The sequence below is a fragment of the Hyperoodon ampullatus genome (assembly GCF_949752795.1).
Source record: "Hyperoodon ampullatus genome assembly, chromosome: 5".
Lineage (NCBI taxonomy): Eukaryota > Metazoa > Chordata > Mammalia > Artiodactyla > Ziphiidae > Hyperoodon > Hyperoodon ampullatus.
In genome coordinates, this window is record NC_136918.1 from 142163008 (window position 1) to 142188869 (window position 25862).

General features: G+C 45.1%; 1 protein-coding gene across 3 annotated transcripts in view; it reads left to right on the top strand.

Moving 5' to 3' along the window:
• The window catches only part of BACE2 (beta-secretase 2), a gene marked incomplete at its 5' end in the record, with an annotated part of 92296 nt that overhangs the window by 23808 nt on the left and 42626 nt on the right, over nucleotides 1–25862 (top strand). For all 3 annotated transcript variants that reach the window (XM_079704626.1, XM_079704627.1, XM_079704628.1), the window contains one exon: nucleotides 11063–11151. In XM_079704626.1, the coding sequence (XP_079560752.1) occupies nucleotides 11063–11151 (89 nt within the window). The remainder of the gene's footprint in view (nucleotides 1–11062; nucleotides 11152–25862) is intronic.

The window sequence follows — 25862 nt, forward strand, 5'->3', positions numbered from 1 at the left end:
TACGCAGGCCTCTCACTGCTGTGGCCTCTCCCGTTGCGGAGCACAGGCTCCGGACGCGCAGGCTCAGCGGCCATGGCTCACGGGCCCAGCCGCTCCGCGGCATGTGGGATCTTCCCGGACCGGGGCACGAACCCATGTCCCCTGCATCAGCAGGCGGACTCTCAACCACTGCACCACCAGGGAAGCCCGGAAGCAAGGAATCTTAACCAGTGGCCCATCAGGGAAGTCCCTAGTGGGTACAGAGTTTCTGCTTGAGATGACGCAAAATTCTGGAGATGGATGGTGGTGACGGTTGTCCAACAACGTGAATGTCTTAACTCTGCTGAACTGTACACTTAAAAGTGGTTAAGACGCCAAATTTCATGTTTTGTGTATTTTACTACAATTTACAAAATGAATCTTGATACCTAGAAAAATCGTGAGGAATAACCATTTTATAGTAACAGTAACTTGAGAATCTTGTCCGTTGCTGCAGTGAGTACATATGCTTTATCTTAATTTTTTTTCACCTTTACTGAAAATTGTAACAATATTTGAATGTTGGGAGCCAGGATGAAGTTAATCCCATGTCTTTTTTTCTGCAAGTTCGGATCTGAAATGGCTTTCCATTCAAAGTTATCAACTCTTGAGCAAAAGGGAAAATTTAGTGAAACTCCAGAAATGTCTTGAGGGTTAAGACATTATGCCTTTGTTGAGAATCTGTTTAAACTCTTCTGAAAAATGTGCAGGAAGAACCGATTTTTAGCTAAAATGATGTCTCCTAAAATCCCTGGAAATGTGGAAGGGGTTTTGGAGGGAGTGGCTTTGGTCATCTCTTTGGGGAAGAAAAGGCTGACTTGCCCTCTGTTAATAGCACTTTCCCTATTTAGCCCTTCCCCCCACAATCACCAAAATAAGGAGACAGACCTGCTTTTGTCCTTTTTAACAGTGATTTCTGAGAAGCAGTTCGGCGTGAATTTTCCTTTCTGTGGGAAAAAGGATCATGTTTATTGGCATCAGTGAATGAGGTCCATCCAGCCTTGTGACTCTCATCCGTGTCTGTTTAAATATCCGCTTTCATTCTTCAGTGGGTGGGATAGCATCCTGCCAACAGGCAGACTGCGTAAGCTCAGAGGCTGAGGGGAACTCCGCAGCCCAGGGAGGTCCCTGGGGCCCTGACATCCTCCATAGAAAGGGCGCCCCTCGTGTTCTTTCTCGCCTCCCTAGCCCGCTCCCGAGTTTGCCTGCAAAGAGGGAGGGGCTGGCCAAGCAGGTGGAAGCATCCAGCCTACCTGTCTCTGAATTGCCCCTTGCCAACATCGAGGTACTTTCTGGCTTCCAGCTCTTACTTCCAGAAGCTCGGTGGACGCGAGGCTGCTTAGAGCAGCTCCCCTTGTAGTCCGTGATGCCTGGAGACTGTGCTGCCACGTGTAGCCCTTGGCAGACTACCAAATACCTTCTTCAGGTGTGATGGCAGCTACTCTGTGAGGTCTGAGCCCAGAGGTGAAGTGGCTCCGGCTTCTGGCCCTGGCTCTGCTGGACCAAGGGCAGCCCTGGATGCGTGGTCACACCCTTGGACTTGAGTACAGATGTTGTCTCTATGGCTGGATTCCGCGCTTCCAATGCAGGGGGCCTGGGTTCGATCCCTGGTCGGGAAACTAAGATCCCGCATTCCACACGGATGGCTGGAGCCTTGGAATATTAAGGGAAACAAACCCAGGGTCAACTCTCACATGTAAGGATGAGACCCGACGATGGAGACCCCCAGGAGCAGCTTTGTTAGGGCAGTGGCCTTAGAGTATTTTTTTCTTCCTCAAGTGTACGCTAATGCTATTGCTACACCACTGTTAAAAATTGTCCTCAGAGCCCAGGAGTCGCTGTGACTGGGAGACCCTGGAACTCACTAAAACCCCGGGGAGGGCTTGGACCCTGAGAAAACCCAGGCCGGAGAGAGCAGAAACTGACTGGACTTAAGTCTCTTGCGACAGGGTGCCCTCAGTGGTGTTTGGGCACCATTCGTTCATTCAGCAAGCTTTTATTGAGCACTTACTGTGTGCCAGGCACTATGCTCAGAGCTAGCGCCACAAAGACACTGGGGTGAGCCAGGGAGGTGGAAGGGGAGAGAGGAACATGAACAGTTTTAGAAACATTCTGGAAGTAGAATAGATAGGACATACCGACTCCATGGTGGGGAAGAAAAGACAGGCTGAGTGAAAGCTGCATCCCTGGCTCTGGGATTAGAGCATTCCCGGATGGATCTCTGCCTAGTTGCGGCCAAGTGCAGGTGCTGCTGACACAGGGCACCCCCAGATGTTTCAGTGCATGGTCACGTCCCTCTCAGCATCACCTGCAGCAGGACCAGCCACGGTGCATGGGGAAAGGCTGCTAAACACACAGGGGTGCCAGTTCTGGAGCTTATGCACATTACTTGTGGGCTGCGTCCACACTAGCTGCAGCACGGACACTTGGCGTGAAAGTCTGGTGGGGAGTTGGATGCGTGTGTTTGGCACAGTGATATATTTGAGAAGTCAGCCCTGTCGCAAGAGGAAAACAAGTCACACTGCCCCTCTCTGAGAAAGTGAAACACCCCAATGTACCAGGCACTGTTCTGGGTGTATCACGCATACATGAGGGGCATCTCCTGTGCCCCTCAGAGCAACACTCTATCATCTTACCTTACAGGTGAGGACACCGAGGCTCAGAGATAGTAGTTTACTTAAGGTTCCATGCCCAATAGGACTGTCAACTGCAAAAAAAAAAGCATAACATAAAAGTTGAGAGTTATGTTTTATCTGGCGGACAAAACTGAGGACTGAAGCCCAGGACACAGCATCTCAGATCACTCTGAGGAACTGCTCTGAAGAGGCACGGGGGGAGCCGGGATATACAGGAGTTTTTGCAGCAAAGACCAGGTAGTCAGAACATCAAAAGATTATTGTTAATTAAAGGAAACCAGACATCTCAACTTAACGGATTTAGTGCTTTTCTCTGTCTGGGAAGATGCAAGAGTCTGGGTTCACTGAAATCGTTCCTTTGATGTGCACCTCAGCTACCTGGGGCCATATCCTGTGCTTTCTCATCCTGAGTCTCCTCAGGGCTCACCATCAAGGAGGCTGTAATGTGATGGCTTGATGGCTGTAACATCCTTTGTTTACTGATATGGCAGATGATATTTTTCATTCACAGGAGGCTAAGCCAGGGTTCAAATCCAGTCTAACAGATGCTAACGCTGTTACTTTTCATGCCACTCTGCTTTAGAGAAAGTGCAGGGTGTATCCTGGGACCACAGGTAGAAAGCGAACTTGAAGCCATCATCCCATGAATGGACATAGTTGTAGCACATTTAAGGGCATCAGCTACGGTGTGTGATAAAGTCCCCTCCCCCCACCTTAGAAATCCAGCCTTTCCACTCATCCTAACAGGGATGGGTTGTTTGAAAAGTTAGAAAACTCCATCACAGAGCAGCCCCTCCCTCACTGTCCCATCACCCCGGTGACAGGTTTCAGCTGCAGAGGTAGTGGCAGCTCCCGTGTCCAGAAGGATTCTGATTTCGGGGTGACTTTTAGTTTCCTAGAACAAGGACCACCACACTTAACCTTCCTACAGCCTACAGCCTCTGCAGCCGGCCTCAACCTGCCAAGGCCTAAGCATTCAGTGGAAAACTGCCGCCACGTTCAGATCAGACACAGCCAAGCTGGGGTCCCACCTCCTCCCAGCATCCTTTCGGCAGTTGAGGTTTCCCTGGGACCAGGGAAGCCATCCGCAGGTCTGTGGGCTGTGTTTTTCTAGCAAGAGCCCCATCTGCGAGGGAGAAGCACGTGCACACACACACACACACACACACACATGCACACACACACAGAGCCTGAATAGATTGTATAATCAAGCCCCTCGTAGCTAACTTCGGTACATCTGTTTGTGTTAAGTGGAGCCCTTTGAAAATGATTTTTTTTCCTTCTCTATAAAAACAACCTTAATTTTAGAACGTGGAGAAATGGCGTGTGGCAATTATTTTTGCTTCCTTCAACAAGGCGTGTTTAAGTAAATGAGATTCATTTCCAGAATTGAAGCCCCAAGAGAACCTGATTAACAAGACCAGCACCTACAATCCCATGTCACAACTGTGGGCACACGGCCCTGCGGAGCCAGGCCGCAAAGGACCCCACCGCTGTGCGTTCTGCTTGCTGGCAGACTTCAGCAGATGGGCTGCTAATGTAATTAGGAATCGTTGTGTTAAGTGAGCCATCACTGAAATGATCTGCTAATTTTCCTATCTATTAACCTGCTGAAAAAGAGGCAGCGATAGCTGAGAAATCTCAGGCTGCCAATCACTAACTAGACCCGGAACCAGTTCTTCTCCCTTATTGCAGCAATTAGCAAATGGCTTTCTGTGGGGTTATTGCCCAGTGCATCAACCGAGAATTGAGAACGGACAGTGGGAGCCGTGCACAGCCTGGAGGTTTCCACGGGTGGTGAACCTTGGGGAGGGACCTCCTCTGACAGATGCCTGGTCTCTCTGGGGCACAGGAGGCAGGGCTTGTGTGAGTCAACCTTCCCTGGTCCTCTCTACCCAGAGGCACTGGTAGGGTCAGGGCAGCGAGGCAGGAGGGAGGAGAAGACTAATACAGGGCAGCGCTACAGGGGATCCTGGAGGTGGCGCAGGGCACACTCAGAGCCGTCCACCCACGGATCAGGACATGGAAGCTTCATCTGTCACCTGTGGATTTGGGGTTCAGGGCTGCGCCCAGCAGGGAGTGTTCATTCCTGGGCACCTCAGGCCTGACATGGATGCTGGAGGGTGTTTTCTTCTTTCTTTCTTTTTTTTTTTTTTTGCAGGTATGACTAGGGCTTTACTGGGAATCAGACAGGGCTGGGAAGGAAGCACACTGCACCCTGGATGCTGGAAGAGCCCCAGCAGCTGGAGTGAGTGTGGCGCCAGGTGGAGGGCACCAACGAACTCCCTTCACCCCATCATCTTGTTCCTACCTCTAGTTAGCCTTGGATATTTAAGAGGTGATCATGTAGCAACTGGGAAGTTAAGTTAGCCACTCTAGCCAATTCTAGAAAAGCGAAATAAAGTACGTGCACAAATGTGTCAGGAGTTTGGCCCGGTGAGTTGTCTCCAGCTTCTCGGCAGGCTTGCCTCCTTTATCAGCTTTCCACTCCTAGGTGGAGTTCATGTGTATTTCCTCCCCATCTTATGGACCAGGTGATTATCGAATTCCTATCAAAGGTAGTCATTATGGAGACTGTTCCAAAGACTAAGAAAAAGGGCTTTACCCTCAAGCAACTTACAAGCTCACTGAGAGGAAACCTGTGCACCTCGGAGAAATGAGAGGCCAGTAAAAGGCATCGGACAAGGGAGGGTGCCAAAAAATCGGGGCACGGCTGTCAGAGGAGAGGAATGGATCAGGGCCGCCACGGAAAGGCCTTTTGGAGGATGTAAGACTGCCTGGGTCTCAAAGACAGCACTGTGTGTGGTTTGTAATTAACCTCCGCTCGCTGGCAGAGAGCGTGAGAGGTGGCTTATAATTGTATCAAAACAAAAGGAGGAAAATAAAACCCCATAAGATGTGCCATTTTAAAAACAAGTAAGCGGCTTCCCTGGTGGCGTAGTGGTTAAGAATCCGCCTGCCAATGCAGGGGACACGGGTTCGAGCCCTGGTCCGGGAAGGTCCCACATGCCGCGGAGCAACTAAGCCCGTGTACCACAACTACTGAGCCTGTGCTCTAGAACCCGCGAGCCACAACTACTGAGCCCGCGTGTCACAACTACTGAAGCCCATGCGCCTACAGCCCGTGCTCCGCAACAAGAGAAGCCGCCGCAATGAGAAGCCCACGCACTGCAACAAAGTGTAGCTTCCGCTCACCGCAACTAGAGAAAACCCGTGCACAGCAACAAAGAACCAATGCAGCCAAAAATAAAAATAAAAAATAAATAAATTTAAAACAAACAAACAAAAAAAACAAGCTTTGTCTAGGCAGAAGGGCATGGCGATATAGAGTCCTGACTGTCCCCTAAAGGAATCTTCCTGGAGAATCTGTTAGCTTCAAATCGCTCCAGAACCGGCCCTGGCCAGAGGTTCCTTGGAGTGTCATGGAGTTTGTGGCAATGGCCACCGAAGACTGACCTGTTTCCCCACCTCCTGCTGAAAGTTGCGTGTGTGATCAGCACTAGCCTTTATTACTCGCTTCATATGACTGAATTCACTCCTCTCAGGCATCCTGTGAAAGAGGTCAGTTGCCCCCTTCCCGCATGAGGGATCAGAGGGACAGGACAAGAGGACTTGGTCTTGGTCCCACACCAAGCACACACTTGGTCCCAGGCCTTGTGTGCTCTGTCACTGCCCAGCAAAATGAAGAGCCACAGTGACATGAGGACAGGACTGCCCTCCTGACATGGAGAAAAATCTGTCCACCGTCAAAAGCTGTCCAGTTCCCACCCAGCAGTAACTTGTGCCTAATGGCTGTCCTTGTTTCATGATTATTTTATAAAATTTCGCTCTGCAGGTTTGAGTGAGGCTGCTAAAATTGGGGAATATTATCAAAGAAGCATCCTTCAAAGAAGAAAGTCTTCACTTAGAGGGTAATGGGATTTTCACACCTTGTCTTTCTTGCCTTCTGGAAAAGGTCACCTAAGATCTTTTGCCCTCTCCACATTTTGTGTAAAATTGGTCGGTGCATGATGCAGGTTGCTTTTATAAGTCAATAAACACATTCCGTTTGTCTGGAATGTACATTTTTCCTATATTTATTTATTTGTTTGTTTGTTTGTTTATTTTTAACATCTTTATTGGAGTATAATTCCTTTACATTGTTGTGTTAGTTTCTGCTGTATAACAAAGTGAATCAGCTATACATAGACATACATCCCCATATCTCCTCCCTCTTGCGTCTCCCTCCCACCCTCCCTGTCCCACCCCTCTAGGTGGTCACAAAGCACCGAGCTGATCACCCTGTGCTATGTGGCTGCTTCCCACTAACTATCAGTTTTACATGTGGTAATCTCCATTCAGTGGAAGTCTCTCAGTCCCCCACTTTTTCATTTATTCAACAGCTGTTCATTGAGCACCTAGGTCGCCCTGGGCACTGTCCAAGGTGCTGGATGGAGAAAGGCTGCTGAGCCTCACGTGGGCCCCACTCGCATGGGGGTGCCCTTTGCTTGGATGTTCTCTGGAGAAGACAGGCTCCAGTGTGAAAATGATGCACAGTGGGGACCCGCTTCTTCCATAAAAGAGCCCTGAGGTTGGCAAAAAGATGGGAGCAGTGAAAAGCCAGTGACCATCAGAATACAGGACGCTTGATCCTTGTGGAGACAGATTTTGGTCTGCGTTCCTGAATTCTGGAAGAAATGGCACATGGGTTCTACAGGAGGCTGCTTAGTGTAGGGAAGGAAGTGGGGACTTCCAGCTCTCGGCAGCCTTTCTGCATTTCTTGTTGTAAAGCAGGGATGATGTTTCTTACACGCTTCTGAATCATTTTCAGTTGTGCTTCGAAAGTGCAAAGCATATCCCGATTTTGTATGTATTTTCAGTGTCCCTTTATGGGGCTGAACGACATGCTCTGTGGTCAGGCTGTTGTGTGTACTTGGAGCTGAACCCAAGGAGACAGGAAATGATGTTGGAAATTCCTGGGATAAGGACGCAGCGGGGCATGTGCAGTGAGTGGAGTAGGGGTGAGGCATCCAGAAGGATTCTGCACGCTGAGCCTTTGCCTGTCAGTGGTTTCAGGGTGGATGCTGCAAAATTTATAGGGCAAGCAACTGTATTTTTTTTTCCTTTGCAGTTGAGACTAGGACTTGCAAAGGGAAAATCACGGCCCTGGCGAGAAGTCAATGTGAGAAAAGTCCGTTTCCAGGTCATCGCACAGAAAAAAGGTGTCAGCAGCTCAGAGACATTACTTGAAGCCCAACTCAGAGCATTCACTGCTCTCTAGAAATCCATTCCTTACCTGGGTTTGTGGCCGCCTCATGTATCTGGGCCGTCTCTCGCCTCAAATCTTACCCTCTAGGCACAGCCGAGGTGGTGACCAACTTTGGTCGCGCCGTGACTCCAAATTGAATTTTCTTGAAAGCTGGCTTCTGCTGAAACAGCTGGGGAGTATGACTGTGCCGGGCAATTAGGAGTTTTCTGTGTAAAATAATGCCGTCTATGTTTGGGTGTAACTTTCTGTTTTGTGTCCCTGCCTCTGCGAGGAGGGATCACGTGCAGCATGGCAGAGGTGAGGTCGGGAGTGTATAAGAGGACTTGGTCCTGATGTGCGATGCGGAGGCTGGAGGTGGGATTCCACACCCAGGAGAGCAGAGTGAAATGTCTGCAGAGAATGGGGCCCTTATGCCCAGGACAGCAGTCCTGTGTCTGCTTTGCCTGGGGCTGGTTGTGCAGGAGCATTGTGTGTGGATGTGAAATGCCAGCCTGGGAATCGGCTGTCAGGTGGCCTGGCCTTTCAACAGGCATCCTGCCGGGCTGTTGGGTGCGTGTTTGCCAGTGAGACCCAGGAAAGGCTTGTAAAAACGTCCTGCTTTCATGACTGCCGTGAGCCTGGAATTCTGGGCTTTTTGGGTATTTTTCCTTTCTTCTTCGTCTCTCTACTACTTTCACCAAAGCAACTTTAAAAGCTCATCTTGCCTTCAGGAACCTTTTAAATCCAGGACATGGAGGCGTCACTGAGGGCGCAAGGCCATGTGAGTTACATATATTATGAGGTCAGCTTGGACTGTGTCTGCTGTGAGGACAATCAGCTTCATTCCAGTGATGGGTGAGGTTCCGGACCTTGCTGATTTCCCATTGTCCATATGTGATATTGTGAGTTATATGAAGAAACACACATTTATACAAAGAAATATGTATTTGATCTTTGTCCCAGTTCCTGGCTCAGGGCTCCTGAAACCCTTGGGACTTCCTAGGTGATAAGGGTGATAAAGGTGTCTTTTGTTTCTCATAACAAGTCCCTTCCAACCACACCTGCATTATGTCAGTCAGCTGGCTATTGGAAAGCCCTGAAGGATGCGGAACCAACCCTGAGAGCAGAGAGTTGGAACTTTCAGCCTCATTTCCAGGGAGGGGAGACGGGTTGGAGGTTGAATCGGTCACCAATGGCTAATGATTGAATCAGTCGTTGCTACAGATGAAGCCTCCATAAAAATCCGAAATGGCAGGATTAAAACAGAAAATGTGACAGAGGAAGTGATAGGATTAAGAAAAATGTGTATCATTGGATGTAAAGGAGGTAAACCCATCTCTTAAAAGAACTGAAGTTAAGGAGATTTTTTTTAAAACATACAGAGGGCTTCTCTGGTGGCGCAATGGTTGAGAGTCCGCCTGCCGATGCAGGGGACACGGGTTCGTGCCCCGGTCCGGGAAGATCCCACGTGCTGCGGAGTGGCTGGGCCCGTGAGCCATGGCCGCTGAGCCTGCGCATCCGGAACCTGTGCTCTGCAACGGGAGAGGCCACAACAGTGAGAGGCCCACATACCGCAAAAAAAAAAAAAAAAAAAAAAAAAAAAAAAGTGCAGAGATTCTGATATGAGTGCCTACTGAAAATCAGAGCATTTAGAAGCAGAAAGAAAGGGAGAGCTCTGCCTGGTAGGACCATCTGGCCCAGCCCCATGGACCTGCAGACAGATCTCCACCTAATTTTCCTTGTCACCAACTGTTCAGTGGTACATGTGAGGACTCCGCGGCATCCGCAATTCCCCTCCTGTAAATTCCAAGTTCATACAGATTTAGTTGGTGCCCTTGGAATGTTTATGTGAAATTCAGGTGAAACCCAATCCAATCCAGGTTGTGGCTTGGGAGCTCGGGATGTTGAACATTAAAATATTTGAATGGAGAACAAGATAATATAATTTTTTAATTGCGTTCTGTCTGGAATCTTTCCGAACATCTCTGTAGTGAGGCCCTGCAACTTTCCTAGTGACTGTGTTCGTAAACGGAATTAAGAGAATTCATTTCCTAAACTTACGAGGCGTAGAGGGGCATTTATCGTCTCTCTATTCAGTGTGAGAAGCCGCAAAACATGTTGAGCAGAAGAAGCCAGACCTTCCTCTCGCTCCCATGACAGAAACCCCACATGATTCCCTTTAAATGATGTCCAGGAACCGGTGAAATCAATCCCTGGTAACAGGATTCAGAAAGCGGTTGCCGGGCCTCCCTGGTGGCGCAGTGGTTGAGAGTCCGCCTGCCGATGCAGGGGATACGGGTTCGTGCCCCGGTCCGGGAGGATCCCACATGCCGCGGAGCGGCTGGGCCCATGAGCCATGGCCGCTGAGCCTGCGCGTCCGGAGCCTGTGCTCCGCAACGGGAGAGGCCACAACAGCGAGAGGCCCGCGTACCGAAAAAAAAAAAAAAAAAAAAAAAAAAAAAAAAAAAAGCGGTTGCCTCTGAGAAACAGGAGGGATTGACTGGAAAGCGGCAGAAAGGGACCTTCGGGGAATAAGAGGAATTCCTGTATCTTGGTTTGGGAGAACACCATGCCAGAACTCACCAGTGGAAAAGCCAAGATCTTCCGTTTTTATTTGTGTGTAAATGCGAACTCATTAAAACTAAAAAAAAAAAAAAAAAAAAAAAAAAAAGTGGTACCTCTGACAGGTGTTCCCAGGTGCCGTGAAGCAGAGATGAGGGATGCCCAGTGCCAGGACGATTCTGGGAAAGCGTCCTGGACGTGTGGAGAGAGAGGAGGGGGTGAATGAGGATTTCCAAGTGAGATTGGAAAGGCAGGAGGAGGGCTACCCCAGCCAAGTGACAAACCCGGCCAAGAGCCCAGCGTGAGAAAGGGCTCTGCCTGGTTACCAAGTGCCAGCAGCTGAAAAAGGAAATCCCACTTATTTCCCTGAATTTACCTTCTTTTAAGGTTTAGTGCCTCTCTGAGGCTAAACTGATTCCACCTCGCCCGTGCAAGCTTCGCGCCAGACTGTGTTCAGGGTTCAGTTTTCTAACACCTTTTTAAAACTATTTCTAATCGATACAAGTTTTTTCCAAGTACTACACTGTTCTTGGTACTTAATTTTTAAAAGAAGTAGTCAAGAGTGTTGCCTTATTCAAGTAACCTGGTGGTTTCTCTGCTTTTCCCTTAAAAATAAAAGCTGCAGATACTTGTTGACACTGGAAGCAGCAACTTCGCCGTGGCTGGGGCCCCGCATCCCTACGTCGACTCATACTTTGACACGGAGAGGTGAGTGACGGGTCCGTGCCTGGCATGGCCGGGCTTGGGGGCACTGCATGAACACTTCAGAACACACTGGGAGAAGGTCACCAAAACGCTGTTTCATTTTGAGGGGGATATATTCATGTATATATTTGTGTATGTATGTATGTATATATTTGTGTGTACGTGCATACAGTGGTCTGTATATATGTATGTATTTGTGTATGTGGAGGTATCTGTGTGTACGTGCACATGGTGGTGTGTATATTTGTGTGTGGTGTACAGGTGTGGCACGTGTATATGCATACGTACATGTATATATCCATTCCAGATGAATCCACAGGAGGGTTCTCCTAATAACCTTGGTGTGTTCTCATGAGCGCCGCTTTACAAAAACTCAATCAGACAGCAGTGTTTTTTTTTTGTTGTTGTTGTTCTTTTGCAGTACGTGGGCCTCTCACTGTTGTGGCCTCTCCCGTTGCAGAGCACAGGCTCAGCAGCCATGGCTCAGGGGCCCAGCCGCTCCGTGGCATGTGGGATCTTCCCAGACCGGGGCGCAAACCCGTGTCCCCTGCATCAGCAGGCGGACTCTCAACCACTGCGCCACCAGGGAAGCCCCAAACAGCAGTTTTGTAGTCAGACCTGAGTTGCAGGGAGGTAACCCTTTGATGTTTGTTGGGCCCCTCTAGTCCTCACTTGGAGGTGCAACTGAGCAGGGCAGGGGGCATTGGAGGTGAGTGTGAGACTGTTCCGGGCAGCAGCCTGGCGTTGCTTGGAAAGCCACCTTTGCATCGCCCTGAAGATCGGTGGCGTGGGTCAAGGTGTGGTTCACTGAAACAATTTCTGTGCCAGGAGGTGTTTCTGAGGAGAAGAATCCATGACTCACTTGGAAAGGATGTACTGTGAGCACAAAGCACTCAGGCCTGAGGCTGCAAGCTAGCAGCTGTGGGCAGGGTTGTGAGGAAGGGTGGAGCCCAGATAGAAGTCTCTGGAATAAGGCCAGTCTGCGTGTCCAGGCCCTGGGACTCATGTGTGTCACTGTTCATCTCTGGAGGGGCCCATGGGGTCAGAGTCACTATCCCCTGGGTATCTATTGCTGCCCTAATGCTGTGCACATTTTAATTTCACATCTATTTTTGTGACCCTAGAATTTAAACGAAACAGATAAGACAAGTAAGCTGACGTGTGGTTGGCTTTTTAGGGTCGAGAGCTGGCATATCACATTTCCCTGCTGCAAATCTTCTTTGTGTCTTTCCTTTCTCACTTTCCCTACCCACAGTCTTTGGTTCTGGGGAATAAACCCCAACTTCAGGTGGGGGGAAAAAAAAAAAAAGGAAGGAAACATATGAGGGAAAGTAACAACTGGGAAGGTTCAGCAAATCCCAGGCAGCATCAATAAGGCAGGAGACGTTATACACAAGTGCTCATCTCTCTTCTGCCCGTGCATCTTGGTCTCCAGTTTGGCGGCACAAAGGGGTATGGTCTCCTGTGTGTCCGGCTGGAGGGAGTAGTAGTTGGTGCTACCTGGGCCCCTGGGGCTACAGTGATATCTGGTTGGCACCTCCTTCAGGGAATCTGTAGCTTAGTTTATGACTCAGCGTGTTGATAACCTTTAATCACTGAAATTCTGGATGAAACTCCTGGCTTGTGATTGCTTTGTGAAGATTAATATGTGCCCTGAAGTTGTTACTGTGACCTCGGATGCCTGTAAATCGGGGCAAGGGGTGTGCGGCCAGGGGAAGGAGGTTGACTTTTGATCGCTGGCTGCCCTTTACCCTTTCCCACTCAAATTGTGGTTTGTCCAAATCCTCCGCCCCAGACAGCCCTCTCCGCTCAACCACTTCATCGTGGAACAGAAGTCAGTCCAAACCTCTCCTTTCTATTCATGTAGCACAGAAGGTCCAGGAACCAAGAGATTGGCCCAGGTTCAGGCTTCTAGGACAAGAGGTTCCAAACTTGAGCCCTGGCACCCCCTCTATAGAGTGAGTGCTTTGTAATGCCCTGAACTGAAACGCAAAGGTAGTGTTACTTATCTTCATATGTAATTCTAAACGCACTGATGCAATAGGTAGGAGTTTGGGGGTGCGGGGTAAAAGGAGGGAATTCACAGGAAGGTGATGAGTACCTCAATGTGTAAACACCCTGGGTAGCATACATGTGAAGTTGGAGGGTGCCTGAGGCTGTGAGCATCACCTCAGACATGCAGCGCCCAGCGCAGACTGACAAATCGGATTAAAATAGACTCAGACATCCAGAGCAGCTTGGTTTGGTGATGTGAATTTCCCAGATTGGTGAAGAATCTTAGTAAAGTTTCCCCCTGAAAATATCACCTTCCTCAATTTACACAGTAGTTGCATTCCTAGAAAACGCAGTGTATGTTAAACTATGTAAAAGATGTTTATCCTGGTGGCAAGGCAATCCCAGCTCTATGTTTTTTCCACTACAAGGCTCTTCCTAGTCTACACATCCACACAGTTTCCCCACGCCTACTGGGGGCTCTGCCTGCCGTAGAGACAGAACAGACATCCCTGGAGCTCAGTTACATCTTTAACAGTATTCCTCCCCAGAGCAATTTTGTTTTCCATCACACATCTGTGGACACATGGTACAATAAAGCAACAGTACAGCACAGTAAAGCCAAGTTCGGGTCATGTGTATATCCACTTTACAGATTTAAATGTGTAAATCTAACACCATGGGTGGGTATTTCCTTCCCAATAGGTAAGTGGCACAGCCAGGGGTCAATAAAGGTCACAGTGTGCTTTCAACCCGGTTACCCTTTTGCTATGCAGACGCAGTTATGGAAATGTACAAGGGTAAATAATAGTCAACATTACAAATATTGTGTACAGTGTCATTTAATAAGTGTACAGTATTTAATCGATGGTAGACAACTGGCTGTCTTCCTCATTTGCCTTCTACTTTGTTCATTGGTGTGTTGAACCATGGTTCTCTTTCAGCCTTCAGTGGGACACATCCTTCTAAGCTTCCTGCTAGCAGGTTTTGGGTTCAGGTGGCAGATGGCTTTTGTCTTTCCTACTCAAAGGTGGAGCTACTCTGGCTCTTTTGCAAACCTGATTTAATGTGAAGACTCCTGAGAACATGCATACTCCTGCCCTCCTGCTAATCCCACAGAAGAATTCAGGGCTCCCTCCCAGCTTTCTGAGCTCTCAAGATTCTCATCTATTTCTCCTTTCTGAGCAAATAAAGAGAGACGTAGCAGAACCTACCAACATTCAGAAGCCCCAGACTCCCCTGCATTGTCAGTTTCATCCCATTGGCACCTCCGCCATTCAGACTTCAACCTGCCTTCCTCATTTGCAAGTATTGTTGAAATTTACTTCATCCCTTTAAAACATGACCCATTTTGGACCTCTAGCCCTGGTACTGCCTTTCTTTTAAGGAGATCTCTTCTTCAATAGGGCTATCAGGTTTCTTCTTAACTGAATCAAATGTAAAACATCGCATTTCTGAATTTTAGGCAAGTTCTGTTCTTAAACAGCATCCTTACCAACACATGTGTTTTGTAGGCTAAATACTTGCTTAAATTTATAGTAACCTTTCTTTCTCTCCTTTCCTCTGTTTCTTTCTCCGTGCTTCTCATAGGCTTATGTCAACACAGATTTATTATTATAAAGACATGAACTATAATTTACATAGTAAATTATGTACGATTAATTTGTCTGATGCTTTCAGATAACTTTAGAGTGAGCCTAAGGTACACCTTCCACCATTGTATTTGATGGAAGCCGAGGGAATGTTCTACGTCCTTTCTCAATTTTTGACAAAGGTTTCTTTTCTGAGATGTAGCTTCCCTGCCTTGTGATGTTTCTGTATTTGCTTGTCCCTCTGATCTCTCTTAGTTATAATAAGGTTTCTGGTTGGGTTTGTCAGCCTCTGATTCAAGTCCCCCAGTCTCTGGATATTCAGGTTTAATGCTTCCTGAAACATGTCCCAGTAATTGGAGATTTGACTTGGGGTACTTTGACAAGATCTCTTTGATTTATGGAATCAGACATCAGGTTACCATTAGTCATTTGTGTAGCTTTGTCCCACCCGAAGCCCTCTTTTCATGGAGGTGAATGTTCCAATGAATTACTATATGGCAAAAAGACTATCATGCATTTTTTTTAGATGTACTTCTTTTTTAGCCAGTAAAATAGCCTCCAGTCAATTGGCTTCATGAGAGAGTCAAAAGACTCATTCCCCCTGACCTGATACTAATCTGTTCAGGAAATTAAGTATATTTTCATTAAAATGTTTCCTCCTCCTATACTCCATCTGGGGTGAAGCCCACAGAGTAACTGTGGCAAGAGAGCAATTTCTTTTCCTCAACTGATGCTTGTAAGTAGAATTGGGATACTAGAAAATTACCAGCTAATTTCCTTAAGGAGGCTGAACTGGAGCCTTGAGACCCAATGCCTCATCTTTCCATGTGCTGATGACAGACATTTTTGCCTGATTATTTAGATAATTTCTTGAGCCTGCCCATTGCTTCCCTGTCCAGGAGAGGTCTTGCCATATTGGAGCCCTGAACCATTTGCCATTGCTGAGGATGTTGATGACCCTCCAGGATGGACGGAAGTCCCTGGGCTGTCAGTGGCCCCATTTACTCTGATCTGGTCACTTCCAGACCTTAGAAGAGCAAAAAGGGTATCTGGTCACCTGGTCCAGGTCAGCTATCCCCAAAGGTAGACCCAAAATTCTGAAATGTGTGGAAGAGCACTGGGGAAGTCTCGGGCAGAGTTTTTCAGGAGACTCAGCATTCCCTGGGTGGGGTGGCTTGCGGGAACCAGAGCCGACCCTAGGATTCAACTCTTTTGAATTCTGCCCTTTCACCTTTTCACTGTATGTTCTCTGGGTTTCTTTAAAATAATAAAATGTTCTGTGGTTCTTTTCTCCTCAGTTCGATTGATTTCACTTTTCAATCCTGCATTCCCTGAACACTCTTATCAGAGGCAGAATGTCTCCTGAATTTGGTTCAAAGTTATTTTATTGCTGTGAGTGGACTTTTTCCTGGCTACTCACATCCTTCATGGATGGCTGTTTCTGTGCACCCAGATTGATGCTGCAAAGAAGCAGTCAACCTGGGGTTTGCTCTCAATATAGTTAATTAATATGCAGAACAGTTGAGAGCCAAAGCATTTTAGTGCCCAAGAGGTGGGATGTTAGAACATAAAGATAGAGGAATGCACTTTTTAAAAAAGTCTACGCCTGGAAACTATACATTAATAACCCTCAGAATTACTTATGGTTCATCTCTGGGGTTTCTACTCTTTGAGGTTTAGTTCGAGGAGCCCAGTGAATATGAGCTAAGAATTACTTTTTTCTCACATTATATGGAACTGTGCTTTCTACAAGGGTAGCTACTAGTCACATGCGGCTATTTAAAAATTTTTTTAACATCTTTATTGGAGTATAACTGCTTTACATTGTTGTGTTAGTTTCTGCTGTATAACAAAGTAAATCAGCTATACATATACATATATCCCCATATCTCCTCCCTCTTGCATCTGCCTTCCACCCTCCCTATCCCACCCCTCTAGGTGGTCACAAAGCACCGAGCTGATCTCCCTGTGCTATGTGGCTGCTTCCCACTAGCTATCTATTTTACATTTGTTATTGTATATATGTCCATGCCACTCTCTCACTTCGTCCCAGCTTACCCTTCCCCCTCCCTGTGTCCTCAAGTCCATTCTCTACGTCTCCATCTTTATTCCTGTCCTGCCCCTAGGTTCTTCATAACCATTTTTTTTTTTTTAGATTCCATATATACGTGTTAGCATACAGTATTTGTTTTTCTCCTTCTGACTTACTTCACTCTGTAGGACAGACTCTAGGTCCATCCACCTCACTACAAATAACTCAGTTTCGTTTCTTTTTATGGCTGAGTAATATTCCATTGTATATATATGCCACATCTTCTTTATCCATTCATCTGTCGATGGACACTTAGGTTGCTTCCATGTCCTGTCTATTGTAAATAGCGCTGCAGTGAATATTGTAGTACATGACTCCTTTTGAATTATGGTTTTCTCAGGGTATATGCCCAGTAGTGGGATTGCTGGGTCATATGGTTGTTCTTTCTTTAGTTTTTAAAGGAACCTCCATACTGTTCTCCATAGTGGCTGTATCAATTTACATTCCCACCAACAGTGCAAGAGGGTTCCCTTTTCTCCACACCCTCTCCAGCATTTACTGTTTGTATATTTTTGATGATGGCCATGCTGATGGGTGTGAGGTGATACTTCATTGTAGTTTTGATTTGCATTTCTCTACTGATTAGTGATGTTGAGCATCCTTTCATGTGTTTGTTGGCAATCTGTATATCTTCTTTGGACAAATGTCTATGTAGGTCTTTTGCCCATTTTTGGATTGGGTTGTTTGTTTTTTTGATATTGAGCTGCATGTGCTGCTTGTATATTTTGGAGATTAATCCTTTGTCAGTTGCTTTGTTTGCAAATATTTTCTGCCATTCTGAGGTTTGTCTTCATCTTGTTTATGTTTTCCTTTGCTGTGCAAAAGCTTTTAAGTTTCATTAGGACCCATTTGTTTATTTTTGTTTTGATTTCCATTTCTCTAGGAGGTGGGTCGAAAAGGATCTTGCTGTGATTTATGTCATAGAGTGTTCTGCCTATGTTTTCCTCTAAGAGTTTGATAGTGTCTAGCCTTACATTTAGGTCTTTAATCCATTTTGAGTTCATATTTGTGTATGGTGTTAGGCAGTGTTCTAATTTCATTCTTTTACATGTAGCTGTCCAGTTTTCCCAGCATCACTTATTGAAGAGGCTGTCTTTTCTCCATGGTATGTTCTTGCCTCCTTTGTCAAAAATAGGTGACCATATGTGCATGGGTTTATCTCTGGGCTTTCTGTCCTGTTCCATTGACCTATATTTCTGTTTTTGTGCCAGTACCATGCTTTCTTGATTACTGTAGCTTTGTAGTATGGTCTGAAGTCAGGGAGCCTGATTCCTCCAGCTCCGTTTCTCTTTCCCAAGATTGCTTTGGCTATTCGGGGTCTTTTGTGTTTCCATACAAATTGTGAAATTTTTTGTTCTAGTTCTATGAAAAGTGCCATTGGTATTTTGATAGGGATTGCATTGAATCTGTAGATTGCTTTGGGCAGTATAGTCATTTTCACAATGTTGATTCTTCAATCCAAGAACATGGTATATCTCTCCATCTATTTGTATCATCTTTAATTTCTTTCATCAGTGTCTTATAGTTTTCTGCATACAGGTCTTTTGTCTCCTTAGGTAGGTTTATTCCTAGGTATTTTATTCTTTTTGTTGTAGTGGTAAATGGGAGTGTTTCCTTAATTTCTCTTTCAGATTTTTCATCATTAGTTTATAGGGATGCAAGAGATTTCTGTGCATTAATTTTGTATCCTGCTACTTTACCAAATTCATTGATTAGCTCTAATAGTTTTCTGGTAGCATCTTTAGGATTCTCTAAGTATAGTATCACATCATCTGCAAACAGTGACAGTTTTACTTCTTCTTTTCCAATTTGGATTCCTTTTATTTCTTTTTCTTCTCTGATTGCTGTGACTAAAACTTCCAAAACTATGTTGAATAATACTGGCGAGAGTGGGCAACCTTGTCTTGTTCCTGATCTTAGAGGAAATGGTTTCAGTTTTTCACCATTGAGAACGATGTTGGCTGTGGTTTTGTCATATATTGCCTTTATTATGTTGAGGTAAGTCCCCTCTGTGCCTACTGTCTGAAGAGTTTTTATCACAAATGGGTGCTGAATTTTGTTGAAAGCTTTTTCTGCATCTATTGAGATTATCATATGGTTTTTATCCTTCAGTTTGTTAATATGGTTTATCACATTGATTGATTTGTGTATATTGAAGAATCCTTGCATTTCTGGGATAACCCCCACTTGATCATGTTGTTTGATCCTTTTAATGTGCTGTTGCATTCTGTTTGCTAGCATTTTGTTGAGGATTTTTGCATATATGTTCATCAGGGATATTGGCCTGTAGTTTTCTTTTTTTGTGACATGTCTGGTTTTGGTATCAGGGTGGCCTTGTAGAATGAGTTTGGGAGTTTTCCTCCCTCTGCTATATTTTGGAAGAGTTTGAGAAGGCTAGATGTTAGCTCTTCTCTAAATGTTTGATAGAGTTCACCTCTGAAGCCATCTGGTCCTGGGCTTTTGTTTGTTGGAAGATTTTTAATCACAGTCTCAATTTCAGTGCTTGTGATTGGTCTGTTTATATTTTCTGTTTCTTCCTGGCTCAGTCTCAGAAGGTTGTGCTTTTCTAAGTACTTGTCCATTTCTTCCAGGTTGTCCATTTTATTGGTATATAGTTGCTTGTAGTAATCTCTCATGATCCTTTATATTTCTGCAGTGTCAGTTGTTACTTCTTTTTCATTTCTAATTCTATTGATTTGAGTCATCTCCTTTTTTTTCTTGATGAGTCTGGCTAATGGTTTAACAATTTTGTTTATATTCTCAAAGAACCAGCTTTTGGTTTTACTGATATTTGCTATTGTTTCCTTCATTTCTTTTTCATTTATTTCTGATCTGATCTTTATGATTTCTTTCCTTCTGCTAACTTTGAGAGTTTTTTGTTCTTCATTCTCTAATTGCTTTAGGCGTAAGGTTAGGTTGTTTAGTTGAGATGTTTCTTGTTTCTTGAGGTAGGATTGTATTGCTGTAAACTTCCGTCTTAGAACTGCTTTTTCTGCATCCCATAGGTTTTGGGTTATCGTGTTTTCATTGTCATTTGTTTCTAGGTATTTTTTGCTTTCCTCTTTGATTTCTTCAGTGATCTCTTGGTTATTTAGTAGCGTATTGTTTAGCGTACATGTGTTTGTATTTTTTAAAGTTATTTTCCTGTAATTGATATCTAGTCTCACAGCGTTGTTGTTGGAAAAGATACTTGATACGATTTCAATTTTCTTGAATTTGCCAAGGCTTGATTTGTGACCCAAGGTGTGATCTATCCTGGAGAATGTTCCATGAGCACTTGAGAAGAAAGTGTATTCTTTTGTTTTTGGATGGAATGTCCTATAAATATCAATTAAGTCCATCTTGTTTAATGTATCATTTATAGCTTGTGTTTCCTTATTTATTTTCATTTTGGTTGATCTTCCCATTGGTGAAAGTGGGGTTTTAAAGTCCCCTACTATGATTGTGTTACTGTTTATTTCCCCTTTTATGGCTGTTAGAATTTGCCTTAGGTATTGAGGTGCTCCTATGTTGGGTGCATAAATATTTACAATTGTTATGTCTTCTTCTTGGATTGATCCATTGATCATTATGTAGTGTCCTTCTTTGTCTCTTCTAATAGTCATTGTTTTAAAGTCTATTTTGTCTGATATGAGAATTGTTACTGCAGCTTTCTTTTGATTTCCATTTGCATTGAATATCTTTTTCCATCCCCTCACTTTCAGCCTGTATGTGTCCCTAGGCCTAAAGTGAGTCTCTTATAGACAGCATATATACAGGTCTTATTTTTATATCCATTCAGCCAGTCTATGTCTTTTAGTTGGAGCATTTAATCCATTTTCATTTTAGGTAGTTATTGATGTGTCTGTTCCTTTTACCATTTTCTTAATTATTTTGGGTTTGTTATTGTAGGTCTTTTTCTTCTCTTGTGTTTCCTGCCTAGAGAAGTTCCTTTAGCATTTATTGTAAAGCTGGTTTGGTGGTGCTGAATTCTCTTAGCTTTTGCTTGTCTGTAAAGGTTTTAATTTCTGTGTCAAATCTGAAAGAGATCCTTGCTGGGTAGAATAATCTTGGTTGTAGTTTTTTCCCTTTCATCACTTTAAATAAGTCCTGTCACTCCCTTCTGGCTTGCAGAGTTTCTGCTGAAAGTTCAGCTGTTAACCTTATGGGGATTCCTTTGTATGTTAGTTGTTGCCTTTCCCTTGCTGCTTTCAATATTTTTTCTTTGTATTTATTTTTTGGTAGTTTGATTAATATGTGTCTTGGTGTGTTTCTCCTTGGATTTATCCTGTATGGGACTCTCTGCTCTTCCTGGACTTGATTGACTATTTCCTTTCCCATATTAGGGAAGTTTTCAACTATAATCTCTTCAAATATTTTCTCAGTCCCTTTCTTTTTCTCTAATTCTTCTGGGACCCCTATAATTTGAATGTTGGTGCATTTAATGTTGTCCCAGAGGTCTCTGAGAATGTCCCCAATTCTTTTCATTCTTTTTTCTTTATTCTACTCTGCTGTAGTTATTTCCACTATTTTATCTTCTAGGTCACTTATCCATTCTTCTGCCTCAGTTATTCTGCTATTGGTTCCTTCTAGAGAATTTTTAATTTCATTTATTGTGTTGTTCATCATTGTTTGTTTGCTCTTTAGTTCTTCTAGGTCCTTGTTAAATGTTTCTTGTATTTTCTCCATTGTATTTCCAAGGTTTTGGATCCTCTTTACTATCATTACTCTGAATTCTTTTTTAGGTCGACTGCCTATTTCCTCTTCATTTGTTTGGTCTGGTGGGTTTTTGCCTTGCTCCTTCATCTGCTGCGTATTTCTCTGTTTTCTCGTTTTGCTTAACTTACTGTGTTTGGGGTCTCCTTTACGCAGGCTGCAGTTTCGTAGTTCCCATTGTTTTTGGTGTCTGCCCCCAGTGGATAAGCTTGTTTCAATAGGTTGTGTAGCCTTCCTGGTGGAGGGGACTGATACCTGTGTTCTGGTGGATGAAGTTGGATCTTTTCTTTCTGGTGGGCAGGACCGTGTCCAGTGGTGTGTTTTGTGGTGTCTGTGAAATTATTATGATTTTAGGCAGCCTTTCTGCTAATGGGTTGGGTTGTCCTCCGGTCTTGCTAGTTGTTTGGCATGGGGTGTACAGCATTGGAGCTTGCTGGTTGTTGAGTGGAGTTGGGTCTTAGCGTTGAGATGGGGATCTCTGGGCGAGCTCTCACTGATTGATATTACATGGGGCTGGGAGGTCTCTGGTGGCCCAATGTCCTGAACTCAGCTCTCCCACCTCAGAGGCTCAGGCCTGACACCCAGCTGGAGCACCAAGACCCTGTCAGCCACATGCCTCAGAAGAAAAGGGAGAAAAAAAAAAGAAGGAAAGAAAAAAATAATAAAATAAAGTTACTAAAATAAAAAGTTTTAAAAATATATTATTAAAATAAAAAAATTAAAAATTAATTTAAAAAGAAAAGAAAAAAAAAGAATAGAGCAACCAAACCAATAAAGGAATCCACCAATGATAACAAGCACTAAAAAATAAACTAAGATAAACATAAAACCGGAAACAAATTAGATGCAGACAGCAAACCCCAAGTCTACAGTTGCTCCTAACGTCCACCGCCTCAATTTTGGGCTGATTCATTGTCTATTCAGGTATTCCACAGATGCAGGCACATCAAGTTGATTGTGGAGATTTAATCCACTGCTCCTGAGGCTGCTGGAAAATTTCCCTTTCTCTTCTTTGTTCACACAGCTCCTGGGGTTCAGCTTTGGATTTGACCCCACCTCTGTATGTAGGTCACGGGAGGGCGTCTGTTCTTCGCTCAGACAGGACGGGGTTAAAGGAGCAGCTGATTCGGGGACTCCAGGTCACTCAGGCCGCGGGGGAGGGAGGGGTACGGATGCAGGGCGAGCCTGCGGCGGCAGAGGCCAGTGTGACGTTGCACCAGCCTGAGGTGCGCCATTCATTCTCCCGGGGAAGTTGTCCCTGGATCCCAGGACCCTGGCAGTGGCGGGCTGCACAGGCTCCTGGGAGGGGAGGTGTGGATAGTGACCTGTGCTCGCACACAGGCTTCTTGGTGGCGGCAGCAGCGGCCTTAGCATCTCATGCCCGTCTCTGGGGTCCATGCTGGTAGCCGTGGCTCACGCCCGTCTCTGGAGCTCCTTTAAGCAGCGCTCTGAATACCCTCTCCTCACGCACCAGGAAACACAGAGGCAAGAAAAAGTCTCTTTCCTCTTCGGCAGGTCCAGACTTTTCCCCGGGCTCCCTCCCGGCCAGCCGTGGCACACTAGCCCCTTCAGGCTGTGTTCACGCCGCCAACCCCAGTCCTCTGCCTGCGCTCCGACCAAAGCCCGAGCCTCAGCTCCCAGCCCTGCCCGCCCCGGTGGGTGAGCAGACAAGCCTCTCGGGCTGGTGAGTGCCGGTCGGCACCAATCCTCTGAGCTGGAATCTCTCCGCTTTGTCCTTTGCACCCCTGTTGCTGCGCTCTCCTCCGCGGCTCCGAAGCTTCCCCCCTCCGCCACCCGCAGTCTCCGCCCGCGAAGGGGCTCCTAGTGTGTGGAGACCTTTCCTCCTTCATGGCTCCTTCCCACTGATTCAGGTCCCGTCCCTATTCTTTTGTCTCTGTTTTTTCTTTTTTCTTTTGCCCTACCCAGGTACGTGGGGACTTTTTTGCCTTTTGGGAGGTCTGAGGTTTTCTGCCCGCGTTCAGTAGGTGTTCTGTAGGAGTTGTTCCACATGTAGATGTAGTTCTGATGTATCTGTGGGGAGGAAGGCGATCTCCACGTCTTACTCCTCCACCTTCTTGAAGGTCCTTGTGGCTATTTAAATTTAAATTAATTAATGTTAAATAAAGAGTCGTTCTTTAGTCAAACTGTCCAGACGGTCCCAGACTTATGATGGTTTGACTTATGATTTTTCAACTTGACAATGGTGCAAAAGCAATGCACACTCAGTAGAAACTGTACTTTGAATTCTGAATTTTGATCTTCTCCCAAGCTAGCAATATGCTGGACGATCCTCTCTTGTGATGCTGGGCAGCGGCAGCCATAGCCCGCTGTCAGCCACACAATCATGAGGGTAAACAGCTACACACTGATAACCATGCTGGACCCACATAACCACTCTTTCACTTTCAGTATAATATTCAGTAACTTACAGGAGATATTAAATATTTTATTATAAAATAGGCTTTGTGTTGGATGGTTTTGCCCAACTGTAAGCTAATATAAGTGTTCTGAGCATGGTTAAGGTAGGCTAGGCTAACCTAGGGTGTTCAGTAGGTTAGGTGTATCAAATGCATTTTCAACTTAATGATAATTTCAACTTACAAGGGTTTATCAGGCTGTAACCCCATCGTATGTTGAGGAAGATCTACAGTCACATTTCAGGTGCTTTGTAGCCACCTGTGTCTACTGTATTGGAAGCATAGGTAGAGAATATTTCTGTCATTGCAGACGTTCTATTGGACAGCCCTGGTCCAGAACACAGAAGAGCTCCATCTTTTAGAAACCTAGAAGGTTCCTCCCCTCCCTGGATCATTTTAACCAAATCTTACCCAAGACTTGCCCCTTTTCCTGGAGGTTGTTAGACTTCAGAATGAGACAGTTTTGGATATTCAGAAAGAGTATCTCTATAGGAACATTTTCTAGAAAAAGTATCTTACATTTTCTAATAGCAGTCCATAGATTGAATAAAGGTAGCAAGTGATTAGATAATTCTAATAATAGCAGCTATTTTTGTTGTGTACCTGCTGTGTTCCAGGGTTTTGTTCTAAATGGTTTACAGTATTAATTCTCTTAATCCTTAATATTAACCCCATGAGGTATGGTACTGTACTTGTCCCGACTTTTTAGTTGAGGAAACTGAGGTACAGAGAAGTTAATTAACTTGACTTAGGGTCACACATGGCTCCTAAGTGGTTGAAGTACTATTTGACTGCAGGCAGTGTAACTCCAACTGCCTCTCATCTCTCTGTAAATGGCACCGAAACATCCAGAAGGTTTGCCCATGAGGGAAATAGCAAGCTGGTCAGTACACTGCAGAGGACATGCTACTTAGATGGTCAGCCTGGTCCATCTTATCAGTAACATTGGCAGATTCTAATGAGTTTTCTGTAGTCTGGACAGAGTAAAAATTTAAAAAACTTCTCAAAAGAAAGTCATGGCACTATAGAATGTTTGGGGAGATAATAATCTTCTAGATCAGAAGTTGGCAAACTAGGGCTGACAGGCCACATCCAACCTGCTGCCTGTTTTTGTAAATAAAGTTTTATTGGAACACAGACACACACATTTGTTTATCTGTCATATGTGGCTGCTTCTTCACTGGCAGAGTGGAGTAGTTACAGAAATCATGTGACCCACAAAACCTGAAAGATTTGTTTTCTGGCCCTTTACAGAAAAAGTTTGCCAACCCTGTGCTAGATCACACTCTCTAAACTTTTCAAAATAATTAGCCTCATCCATTAGCAGTAGTGTTTTGCAGTCAAATGTTCTACCACTGATATACCCCTAGCAGTAGTGCAGTTTTAAACTTGAGGAATGACCCCAAATTGTCAAAAGGGACTGACAATTTAGTATTTTAATTGCTTTTCATCCTAAACATGTACGGCCCCTGCTGTGTGCCAGGCATCACTGAATTGATGCTGGCACTAAAACTTGGCACTAAAACACCAACCCTCAAGTGCCTGCATTTCAGTGACCTGACTAGGCACTTTATATGTGTAATTTCTGATGGGTCCCTTAGAGCTCCATGTGCCCGGGGTCCATCCACACTTACTTTTCGGTCTGTGCCTGCCCTTGTCAGATGTCTGTACATAAAATGTTCACTTAATGCTGCTCTCTTTCTAAGATCATGGTGGAGTTAGCTAAAATAGTCAGAAAATGTTAAAATTAAATATTCTTCATATTTCATATCCCATTATGAAGTTAGAATAAATTAAATTTCTCCAAAATGTGTCTGCCAGACATTTTAAAAATAACCTTTTTTCCCTGATTATAAAAAGTTATATATGCCGAAAATTTGGAAGGATCTAACCACGAGAATGAGAGTTTCCCCTACAAAACCCCAC